Source organism: Macrotis lagotis, chromosome 7 (genome assembly GCF_037893015.1).
Source record: "Macrotis lagotis isolate mMagLag1 chromosome 7, bilby.v1.9.chrom.fasta, whole genome shotgun sequence".
Lineage (NCBI taxonomy): Eukaryota > Metazoa > Chordata > Mammalia > Peramelemorphia > Peramelidae > Macrotis > Macrotis lagotis.
The window spans coordinates 203,321,449-203,334,002 of record NC_133664.1 but is presented as its reverse complement, the minus strand read 5'-3'; the positions used below and the strand labels follow the sequence as shown (position 1 = coordinate 203,334,002).

Sequence of the window (12,554 nt, the reverse complement as noted above, 5' to 3'; positions counted from 1 at the left end):
ACACACACACACATTCCAAGTGATAGGATACATTTTAGGGGACTTTTGAGGTGAGGTTATTTTAGTGGCTCCTTTGTGACCCTTCAGGAACCTAATTAGTCACCTTTAACAATCTCATAAATATTTGGAATATTTAGCAATCACTAAGATCTATGAGAGAGGTCTAGCCTGAAAATAGATTCCTTTAAAAACTGCTATAAAGGCAACTAGTTGGCACAGTGAGCATTGAGCCTGGAGTCATAAAGATCCGAGTTCCAATTCAGGTTCAGATTTCATTAGCTGTATGACCCTGAGTTAAGTTACTCACATGTTGTATGTCTCAGTTCTTCATCTCTAAAATGGGAATAATAATAACACCTCATTCCTAAGGTTGTTATTATGATAAAATGACATATTTGCAAAAGTGTTTTGCAAGGCTTAATACACGAATTGAATCCCAGAAATTTTAAAAATTTGATTTAATAAATGTAGTCCACCCAATTCAAATTTATATATCAGAACCACTCCCCACTGTAGCTATGACTGGGGAATATCACAGGCTCTAGTTTAGGATGTTTTTTGAATGAAGATACCTTATCAGTTTCAGATTGCCCAATGTACATCCTTGGAAGACACATACTTATCACATGTTTTGATATATGAATCAGTATCTATTATCTATATCTGCTTAGGATTATCCAATCTTAAGGCATTTCTGAAGTTAGTTACAAACTAAAGGTTCAAAGGTTCATTTCAAAAATTCCATGAGGTAAAGAGGAATTTCAACTAAATGGGGAAGATGGTACCTACAAATCTGAGAACTGGGGATTGGGGAAGAGGGACTTTGAAAATAGAGAAGTTGAGTTTCTCCTTACCTCTGCCATCAGCAAGGCACCGGTTATAACCCACAGGGCTGAAGTACTCAAAGACAAAGACTGCAACCGCTGAGACAATCAGCAGCATCACAAACATCATAACCCACACATCAGCACTGAATGGCTCTAATGAAGGGAAAGAAACAGGGCTCAGGTAAACATATGCACATGGATGTATGCAGATTGCAAGTAATTGTATTAATACTCATTTCAGTGTTTCTGTCTTTCAAATATACAAGGAGGATAGTCACACCCTAGTGTGGCTTTCTGGGTTAATGTTATAGCTTTTATTTGCAAACTGACTCATATTGGCATCCACAAGGGAAGCTGAAAGTCAGAGTTGGTAGAAAAGTAAATTACTGCATGGGTGTAGTTAAGAAAAACAAAAGACAGCATCCTATTTAGAGATATAACAGACTTTAATAGATCATCTAATCTAGGAGCTAGCAAACTATGGCCCCCAGAGTAAATCACCTACCAACTGTTTTCAATAAGGCCTGAGAGCTAACAATTTTTTTTTTACATTTTAAAATAGTCCTGTATTTTAAAGTGTAAAAACCTTCCTTAGCTTGTTGTTTTTATTGTTTTTTTAGTCATGTCCAACTCCCTTGACCCTATTTGAGGTTTTTTGGCAAAGATACTAGAATGGTTTGCCATTTCTTTTTCCAGTTCAAATAAGGGAGTGACGCAAATGGGTTTAAGTGTCTTGCTCAATCATACAGCTAGATCTGCTGTCTTCAGGACCAGCTCTTCCTTTACTCTAATTAAGCTGCTTCTCCTTAGTTTGAGGGCCTTACAAAAACAGGTGAGTTTGCTAACCCTTGATCTAAACCAATGCTCATATTTTTTCATATGAGAAACCACAACAAAATTACTGGCCTAAGATCATTATAAGTAGTGATAGTCATGATCTACACCTAGAATCTGGTTCCAAATACACTCCCTCTTGATCATTCAATTCATTTTCACTAGCTATGGGACTATACTATAGTACTGGGACCCTAAAAAAGCAAACTGCTACAGTTTTTGTGTTAATGAAACATCCTTGGATGCAATAGACAAATCAACCAAGAGAGTTCTTATCTACATTGTTCATAGCCCTCTCTGCTCTTCAGGTCTAATACCAATAGTCTGGTCTCATTTAACTGTCATTAAAGTCTCATCTTTATAGTTGAATTGGTCTCTACATACATTGACCTATACTCTTGGAAGTCTTGCTCATTGTCCCACAGTTGTTCATATCTTTCAGCTCTTGACCCCCTTGTTATTCATCTTTTCCTCTGCATTTTCTTTTTTTTTAGAAATATTTTATTTTGAGTTTTACAATTTTCCCCCATTCTTGCTCCCCTCCCCCACCCTCCATTTTTCTCTGTATTTTCAAGCTGCCATACCCTGCTTGAGGTATACCATACTGAATGAAACCTGAAAGTTATGCACTGGACTGGACCTTTCAATTTCATGGTCTCCAGAAACTCATTTCAATGGGAAATAAAGTCAAAATAAGGTTTGAAACAGGCCTTGGAGGAAAAAAGAATTTTCTTTGGAGCAGTAAGGACTCATTCTGTATGGTAGGTTTGATGTCCTCTCAGAAGAGAAACTAAATTAGGTTCCTATAAAGACAACACCCTTTAATCAGACTTGAACCATCCAAATAATTAATAATAGTTAATATTGTCCCCAGTGTCATATCTTAGTCTTTTACTGATCACTGTAAGTGAATATAGGGTGTGAACCATTAGATATTACCAAGTCTTTTCAAGGTTACCAGAGGATATATCCAGAAACTCCAAAGGATGATAACATTAAAGTTCCAAATAAAGGTTCATCAAAATGACCCTCTGACCAACTGCCTGCATGAAAAAAGAATTAATGAATTCCCTCTTTTCTTTTCTATTCCACACTTCAAATTCTTTCATTTTCATCCATCTACTCCTCTTTTTCTCTCATCTCTCAGAAAATTCTTCTTGCTAAGGTCAACTCCTCTAACTGCGCCTTCAAGCTGTCATCCTATAGTTCTATCTTTTACTGCCAGATTAATTGGAAAAAAAAATTATCTATACTCACTGACTCTACTTGTCCTTTATTCACTTCTCATTCTTTAAGCCTTCATGCAAAGGGGACAGTCCATTTAGATGTAAATCTATTATTTTATGATCCTTATAAGTCGATTTTTCCTTCTACTGTACTGAAATTACTCATTCCAAGATTAGGAAATACCTCTTAACTGTTAAATATGATTGCTTTTCCTTGGTCCTTTCACATCTTGACTCCTATACATTAAAGAGTACTGTATATAGTATACCAGGACTCAAACCTCAGGCCAGAGTAACTATTTAACATGGGATTTCTTTTTTATAGTTTCCTCATCTGTAAAGTGGGGATACTAATATATGAACTATGTACCTCATGGAGTTATTGTGAGAAAAGTGCTTTATTAACCTTTAAAATCTATATAAAATGGAATATTGTCATTATATATTATATAACTAAAAATAACATCCAAAAATAAGAAATGGTCATGAAAGAGCATAGTGAGTTTAAATAGATCACTGTATATGGCCATCAACAACAAATTCCTTACTAGAAGTGGTAAAAAAAAGATATAATCAAAGACATGTATGAGTAGAAAAGGAAATAGATGAATTTTAAACATGGGATAATAGATGACACTCCCAAGATCACCAGTAGCATATTCATAATATTAAGAGACCCAGAGGAATACTACCATCTTGATTGGTAGATGTTCTATAGAGTAAAGGACATAGACAAGAGTTTCACAAGATTGAAGACACAGTTCACTGTGATATGTAGCATTGTAGGAAGTACTTTGATGAGACCATGATTTGTTAAATGCATTGAACTAAACCTTACTAAAATACTATCAAACTCTTACTGCAATATCTTTCAGCTGACTGTCCATGATGCAAATCAGATAAGCTAACCTTTTTTTAAATGTCATGTTTCTGTGGAAATAATTACCAGACATGTTATCCCTAATAGCATAACTTTAAAATTTTCATAATCATTTCTTCTGGATCCCTCCTAATTAATCTATATCTCTTTTATTGAAATGTCCAGTGAGAGAACATTATATTCTAGGTGTCATCTCAGTAAAGTGGTGTAGAAAGTAATGATGACAATTCTTCATGATACAATGCTTCAAATTCATCCCAAGATAGTTCTGACTTTTGTAGTTGTCAAAATACATTGTAAATTCATATCTAAGTGACTTGACATGCTGTTTGTTTCCTCTTTCATATGATTAATAATGATAAATTTGAACAAAGGGGAAAATAGATTTAAATTAGAAAAACTATTTCCTTATTTCAAAACCTATTTTACTGTTGAATTCCTAAGGGAATTGTAAAAGTCTTATTTTTTGAGTAATTAAAAATGAAACATGATGAAACTTCAGAAATGAACATACATTCTTTTTAACAGTCCTATTCCATATGTAAGTAGTGTGGAGTGTGGTAGATAAAGGATCTTTTTTTTCCCTTGATAAAGGGATCTTTATCTATCATGTGATATAAAGGAAATATACTTCATTTGATTGTTCTATACCAAATCCAACTTGAATGACAGGTCCATATTCTTCAACTTTACCTTGGAAAATAACTAAAAGGAGTTCACTGATTTGAATCATTTTTCTTTCTCTACAATTCCATAATAATCTTTTCTATGATAATCTTTTGAGCATGCCTTTCATTGTAACACTGATAACCTATGTTGAGTTATATAATCATTGTCATTCTTCCATAATCTCAATGGAAATCTGGTATTACTTTAAGAATAGTCTATGACTACCTTCTATAAGATAAACACACGAATTCTACATATCATTTAAAAGATAACTTTAGGACAGCTAGGTGGCACAGTGGATAGAGCACCAACCCTGGAGTCAAGAATACCTGAGTTCAAAACCGGCCTCAGACACTTAATAATTACCTAGCTGTGTGGCCTTGAACAAGCCACTTAACCCAATTGCCTAGCAAAAACCTAAAAAAATAAAAAAAAATTTAAAAATAATCTATTATTCTTTAGGTTCTTTTCACATCAAGAGCCCTAACTCTCCCAATTCAAACAAAAGATAAGTAAATTTTGACTTTAGAAAGAATTTTAATGTAATTTTCTATAATATTGATTGATATTCAAATATTTTTTACAAAGGAATGAAATTAAAAAGCATATAATCTAAATGTAGGACATGTGTTTAGTGTTTAGTGTCCAATGTTAGTTTACAAATATTCTTGGACACTAGAATGCTTTTCATGGAGAAAGGGGAATATAGGGGAATACAGGAGAATATAGGGTAAATTGAGTGTTTCCTGTGGGGACGCTCCAAGAACAGAACATAGAATGTACTATATATTTCTCCATATAATCATTCTAGGTCCTATGACAAATCCCTTTTCAGAGAAATTCTAGGATTTTGGCATACTCGGGATAAGAATAGATTAACTTTGAAGAACCCAAAATTCTTGACTGAATTTAATTCATAGGAAACTAACTCTTGGCAGAATGGATACAACTATATGTACTTCTTGTCTCTTCTTGCTATCTGTTTTCATTTTACGTTTTTATCATTTACCTAAGAAGGCAGATGGTGAGACAGTCCCATTGCTTCGTGACACCATAACACTAATGCCAGTCTCTATGAAGGGCACAGAGAAGTCCACCACTTCTGAACGTTCTTCATTGATGGTAAGGGATCCTACTGCCATGTAGGCACGTTTCATGACCACCTTGAGGAAGGAAGGAAGGGGGCAATATTGCAGTTAGAATGCACCAAAAGACAAATGGGGAAATAAAAAGATAATAATAACCAATATTATTCAGAAGAATCTGATGAATATACAATACATTTGGGAAGCAGAACTGGGAATCATAAAAGAAAATAATATATATATATATGTGTGTGTGTGTGTGTGTGTGTGTGTGTGTGTGTGTATGACACACACACACACACACACACACACACACACACACACACACACACACACGCCCCTAGAACTCACCTCTCCAATCATACCATTCCAGGTTCCGTTGATTTTCTTCCCATGCTTGCCATTGGTAACTAAGTAGAGGTCATAGGTGAACTTCACAGATTTAGATATTTTCTTGAGGATGTCAATGCAGAAACCCTTGCAGCATTTTTTAATGTAATCTGGCTCCTCATCTGTTTTGTTCCTGACCAGTTAAAACAACCAAAGATTAATGAAGAAGACAAAGCATTCTCTTTCACATTACCATATCCCCATTCCATAAGCATGCTCCCCTTCATAGCTCAGAGTATTTGTATTTATATTGAGAGTTCAAGTATTAATTTCTTTCTATAAATTTCAAATGGCTCATTTCACAGCTTCTATCTCAAGAAAAAATTCATAAAACATCCATAAATTGGACATGCCAGATAGTAGAACCAAGCAGGGGGATAATTATCACAAATATAATCAGAATGAATAAACCAAAGTCATGGTAAAGAAGATTCTAAATATCAGTCTTATAGGATCAAAACTAATTTAAAGACTTAGTAATTAAAATTGATGATACATATTTAATTCTGGGAATCAGGGCTTAAGCCAACTGGATGAAAATAATAGGGTCTCAGCTGACTGGGGTGGTGCCACAAAAAATCAGTTTGCCATACTCAGTAACAATGCGTTTCTGGCAGGGGACTGTATTCCTCATGCAGGTTCCACTCAATGGGTCCACACTTTCCACAATGACAAATGGAGCCTCTTCCAGAGTTACAATGCTTAAGTGGTCATCCTCTCGCTCCTCAGTCTCAGGACACACACGAGGCCATACATAGTATTTCATCTGAAGGCTTTTGTCTTTCCACTTTCCTACCTGCAGAGATATGTGCAAAAGATTCAGAAAGCTAGTAACAACATTTCTCTTAGCTATCACTACCTTCTATAAGATAAACACACGAATCCTACATATCATTAAAAAGCTAACTTTAGGACAGCTAGGTGGCACAGCCCTGGATTCAGGAGGACCTGAGTTCAAATCCAGCCTCAGATGCTTAATAATTACCTAGCTGTGTGGCCTTGGGCAAGCCACTTAACTCTGTTTGCCTTGCAAAAACCTAACAAAAAGATAACTTTATTATTCATATTATTAAATAACTCTCAAAATAAAGTTACTAGGTTTAACTCTTTGCTAATGTTCAGTCATTTTAGTTGCAGCCAACTCTTTGGGACTTCATTTGAAGGTTTCTTAGCAAAGATAATGGAATGATTTCCCATTTCCTTCTTCAGGTTATTTTAACAGATGAGGATAGTCAGACAGAGTTACCTAACTAGTGAGTATCTGAAGCTAGATATGAACTCCAGAATATGAATCTTCCTGATTCCAATCCTGGCACTCTATCAGCCTAAGGAGAACTTTATTCAAAAAGAGTTTAATGACCAACAGCTTTTTAAATACAGGTTTTGGATATTCCCTAACTGTAATAAGGATCATAATAGTTAAAAATGATAACCACCTATCAATGATCAATAGAAAAGTGGAAGTAAAAGAAGCAGACTTAAATTTTTTTATACAGGTTATCAAAAATTATGACAGAGATAAACTGTGTTGGAGTCCTGAATTAAATTGGCACAAGTCATCATGAGTCATAAGGAAACTTCATTCAGCCAGTTTCCACATAACTTTTAATTCAGGCATTAACTCACTATAATAGCATGAAAATCACAATCTTCTGTATCTCAGAGTGTTCACATGTGAAAAGGAGGATAATAGCAATTTAATCCTCTTTAATTCAAGTACTTATCACCTCACACCTGAACAATTATTATAGTCTTCTAGCTGATCTCCCCATTCCTAACATCTTCTTCTTTCCAATATATATTATATACTATTGTCTGATATGGACTGATTTTACAAAATGATGGCTTCTTTTAAAAATTATTTTTTTAGGTTTTTGAAAGGCAAATGGGGTTAAGAGGTTTGCCCAAGGCCATACAGCTAGGTAATTATTTAAAAGTTATTTTCTTACTTTCTCATCACCTCTGGGATTAAGCCTAAATTTCTCAAGGAAATTAATAACTTTAGCCTAATCTAAGACCTTCACTGATGTGTACACACACACACACACACACACACACACACACACACACACACTCTCATATACTCTCATTCTAATCTAAAAAGAAAGCAGTGATTTTTGGAAGTCATCAAAATTTACTAATCACAAGTTGTTCTGATTTTAACTCATTTCCTTTTCTGATAGAATAATTAATTGGATGATTAAATAAGGACTTGTGATACATTCTGATTTCTTTAAGGTATATAACAAAATTTATCATAGCATCCTTATGGACAATAAGGGGAAATGTGAGCTGCATAATAGTGCCATTAGGTCAACTTGTAGTTACTTAGATTAAGAGAATTTCAATGTAGGTTTATATAGAAATATAAGGTTTACAAAAACTTCCAGCACTATGAAAAATGAGTTTCTACAATCATACTTTTATGTTGAATGAATTGGCTTAAATACAGAAGAAGACAGAGGCTTATGCCCAGTCTCCTTCCACCTTTTCCCACATTAACTTGGATAAACACTAAAAAGTAATGTTTATCAAATAGATAATGACAAAAACCTGGAGAAGCTGGCTAATATATTGAATGACACATTTGAATGAAAATTCAAAAAGATAACAATAGCTTAGTAGATGGACTAAAACTAAAAGGATGAAATTTATTATTAAAATTAAAATTAAAAAGTCTTGCCCTTAAAGAAAAAATCTACTATATGATACAGTTTTGAGGTACTTGATGTAATACTCAGTTCAATGAAAAAGAATTAGCAAGCTTTAGAATTATTGACTCTCAGTGCTTAAAGTTACCAGATGATATAATATATACAATGCGCTTTGGAAACCTTCAAGTACTATGTAAATTCCAGCTATTCTTGTTACTAATAAAGTTATATAGCTAGTTAGTGTTGGAGGTAACACTAGAATTAGATCACTTGACTGTCAGGCAAGTGGGTTGACTCTTACATCTTGTCTACTGAAAGTTCAATCTAAGCCAGCAATGTGATGTGGCCAGCAGCAAAGCTAATGCAGGCCCAAGAAGCAATAAAAAAAGTACTATGCTCAGACCCTAAGGAGATAATAGTCTCAGTATGCTTGGTTGCTGGTGAAAATATATCTGGAATATTGTGTTCAGACTTGAGTACCAAGTACAGATTAAATAATTTCTAAGGTTTCTTCTAGTTATGACATTATTTGATGCTTTGCTTTGAGGGAAATCACAAACAACAGCTTGTTCTGGAGGTCAAAGATACCGAAGAGTCTTTGAAAGTCATGTCAAAGAAGAATGTTTACCTTGTTAGAAGAAGCCTTACCAGGGACTTTGATTGCTTACTTGAAATAATTGAATAACTATATCAGTGGATAAATAAATGGATTTATCAGGGACAGGCCTCTAAGACTAGTAGACAAAAAATTATAGATAGCAGTTTTCATATTAGCCTAAGAACAAACTTTTTAATAATTAGAGGTATCGAAAAATGGAATGAGTTATTTTATGAAGTAGTAATTTTTAGTCATGAAGAATTCTCAATTGGAGTTAATTTGTCAGAGATGTAAAAGTGGATTCCTCCATGGATTGGGAAATTGAACTATGATAATTTTCAACTCAGAATAACTATGGTCTAGTTCATCCTCATTATCTTTATCTTCAAATCACAAATTTGCTTGTCATTTCCCCTTTTCACCTAGATGGTTCTCTTCTATCCTTTTCTTTGTGTAATTCCCTAATCACAACAGTCCATCATGATATCACACAATTATTATAACACTGTTCTCTTGTGACAAAATTACAACTAGTTCCCTATTAATGTGTCCAATGAATCCCACATATATTTGAAATCGCACTATTTGAGGTTATAATTACATACATATATATGGTAATTGGTTCCTGTACAAGGGAAATATAAAACATAGTTCTGAATAATGAAATAACTTCAAGGGATTAATTATTCATATTAATTATTTCATATTATCTTGCTTCATATAAATATTTAATTTTCATTATATATTAAACTCATATCATATATGCAGCGACATCATAAGCATATTGGAGATCACAGAATTACATAATTTGAGGAGTTAATAGGGACCTCAGTTGCCACCTAGTCCTTTCTAAAAGGAATCTCACAATAATATGCCTTAGAAGTAGTCATCCAAACTCTTGCTGAAGAATTTTAATGTGAGTCAACACTTTCCAAGATAACCCATTACACTTCTGTAAAGGTCTAATTTTTAAAATTTTCCCCTAACATCAGTCTGTATTTGTTCTTTATGACTTCTTCCTGTTGACTCTGGTTCTGTCCTTCTGAAACCAAATAGAAGATTTCTAGTCTTCCTTCCACATGACAATCTTTCAAATACTTGAAGACAGCTATCATATATTTCCCAAGTCTTCTCTTTTTCAGGCTAAGCATTCCTATTTCTTTCAATTGAATCTCATGATTGGATTTGGTTCATCTACCTGGTAGCTCTCCCCTGGATACTCTCCAGCTTATCAATATCATTCTTAACTTGTGACCTCTAGAACTGAACACAGTAGTCTAGTTGTTATCAAGGCACAATGAATAGAAAGGATTGTCTCCCTATTCCTGGCTGTTTTGCTTTTACTGAAGGACAAGGATAACTTACCATAACCCCATAACCCAAGGTACAGTGCCATGCTCTCTCTCTCTCTCTCTCTCTCTCTCTCTCTCTCTATATATATATATATATATATATATATATATATATATATATATATATAGATAGATATGTGTGTGTGTGTATAAATTTTATTTATTTAAGGCAATGGGATTAAGTGACTTGCCCAAGGTCACACAGCTAGGTAATTATTATTAAGCATCAAAGGCTGGATTTGAATTCAGGTCCTGTGAATTCCAGGGCTGGTGCTCCAACCACTGCACCACCTAGCTGCCCCAACTCTTAATATATATTTAATGAAGAATTTAAAAATGAATGATTACTTGGTCATTGTATAAGTTTATTATAACATCAAATTATGGCTCTAAATAAGAATTAGTCAATCACTCAATCAACAAACATTTTAGTAAACACTTTCTATGTACCAGGCATGGTACTTACTACCAGGAAAACAGGAAAAAGGAAAATAGTCCCTGTTACTGAAATTAGAATTCAAATAAATTTGATAACATGTCCTTAAGTAGTATATCAAAATAGATGCAAAAATAATATTGAGGTGTAGATCACTGGGGAGAAGAGGAAAGGCTTTATATAGAAGTTGGCACTTAACCTGGAGCCTGGAAAGAAACTTGGGATACAAATAAGTATTGAATAGAAGGGAGTATATTCCAGGCATGGAGAGCGCCTGGACACCATAAATGGAGTATCTTGTGTGAGAAACACCAAGAGATTCATTTGGGCTGGTTCTTAGGAAAAGTGAAGAGAATGGGTGACAAAGAAGGAAAGGTAGATTAGGGTGTGGTTATAAGGGTTTTAAATGCCAAACAAAATAATTTATATTTGATCCTAGAGGTAATTTGGATGTCACTTGAATTTAAAGAGAAAAAATGAGAAGATTCCATTAAGAATGAGGAATGGAGAGAAAATTTTACAAGGAAAATCTTTTATAAAGTTCAATTAATGCCAATAAATGTCAATAATGTCAATATGTAGAACTCAAGATGGAGTTTAGTACTCTTGAAGTTAGGGTGGGGGAAAATATAATCATTAGTTCAAACTGAAGCATTTTGGACAAATAAACTGAAAAAAAAGATTAAAAAATTAAAATATAGGTAAAGAAGGGTCTTTAAGTAAATGTTCTACTAATTTTCCTAGGCTATTTGAGTTAACAATAATGACATATCACAAGAAGAAAAATTCACACCTACACAGTAATACCAGGTTTTGAAACTTTCCTCACAATAGCCCTAAGTAAGCTTGTTCTCATTTTATAGATGAGTAAACTGAGATATACTGAGGCTAATTGACTTGCTTGGTAAACAACTTCTGAGAAGTTTGAAATATAGCAGGAAAAAAATACTTAAAGTTAATATGATCTTTGAAGATTATATACACAATTAAGACTGATGAGAAGAGGAAAGGTAAAAAATATCTGAAAGAAATTTTTTAAAAAGAATGATTGAAAAAACATGTTGAGAATTAATGGAATTATTTCTTACAGTACTCTCAGTTCCTCAGAGAGAATAATTAAATAAAAATAAGGAATTATCATAAGCATATTTACCAACATCTGCCTATATAAAAATCAAATCACCTTTTTTCTTGACATCTGAAAAGGGCTCTAAAGAAAAAGAGAAATCCTTTTTCACAAAGCATCTTTTTTTTTCTTCAGTTGCTAAGGGAAACATGGATTTGACATCATAGGGTTGAGGTGGTTGTTCTTAGTATGAGATGAACACCTCCACAGAAAATAATTATTCCTAAGAAGTTACTACATTCTATGACCACATGTGTTAAAATTAGAGGGAACTGGTCCATGGAGATGCATTCCTGAGAAGAATCCTGTGAAACAAATTTCTGGTGATTTTAGACTTCAAAGTCTTTCCCTTGCTCACAGTTTTCTCCCATACAAGTAGGGTAATTGGCACTAATTAGCACCCTGGCTGGCTGTGACAGACAAGGCCAAGCATTAAAACAACCAAGGAAAACTGTGCTTCCCTCTGAAAGTCCTGGG

General features: G+C 34.0%; 1 protein-coding gene across 1 annotated transcript in view; it reads right to left on the bottom strand.

Moving 5' to 3' along the window:
- The window catches only part of GRIN2B (glutamate ionotropic receptor NMDA type subunit 2B), a 446,579-nt gene that overhangs the window by 59,812 nt on the left and 374,213 nt on the right, over positions 1 to 12,554 (bottom strand). Inside the window, exons 4-7 of the mRNA XM_074194545.1 lie at positions 6,505 to 6,707; positions 5,873 to 6,044; positions 5,446 to 5,599; positions 855 to 980 (exon numbers count right to left, since the gene is read on the bottom strand). Of these exons, the coding sequence (XP_074050646.1) occupies positions 855 to 980; positions 5,446 to 5,599; positions 5,873 to 6,044; positions 6,505 to 6,707 (655 nt within the window). The remainder of the gene's footprint in view (positions 1 to 854; positions 981 to 5,445; positions 5,600 to 5,872; positions 6,045 to 6,504; positions 6,708 to 12,554) is intronic.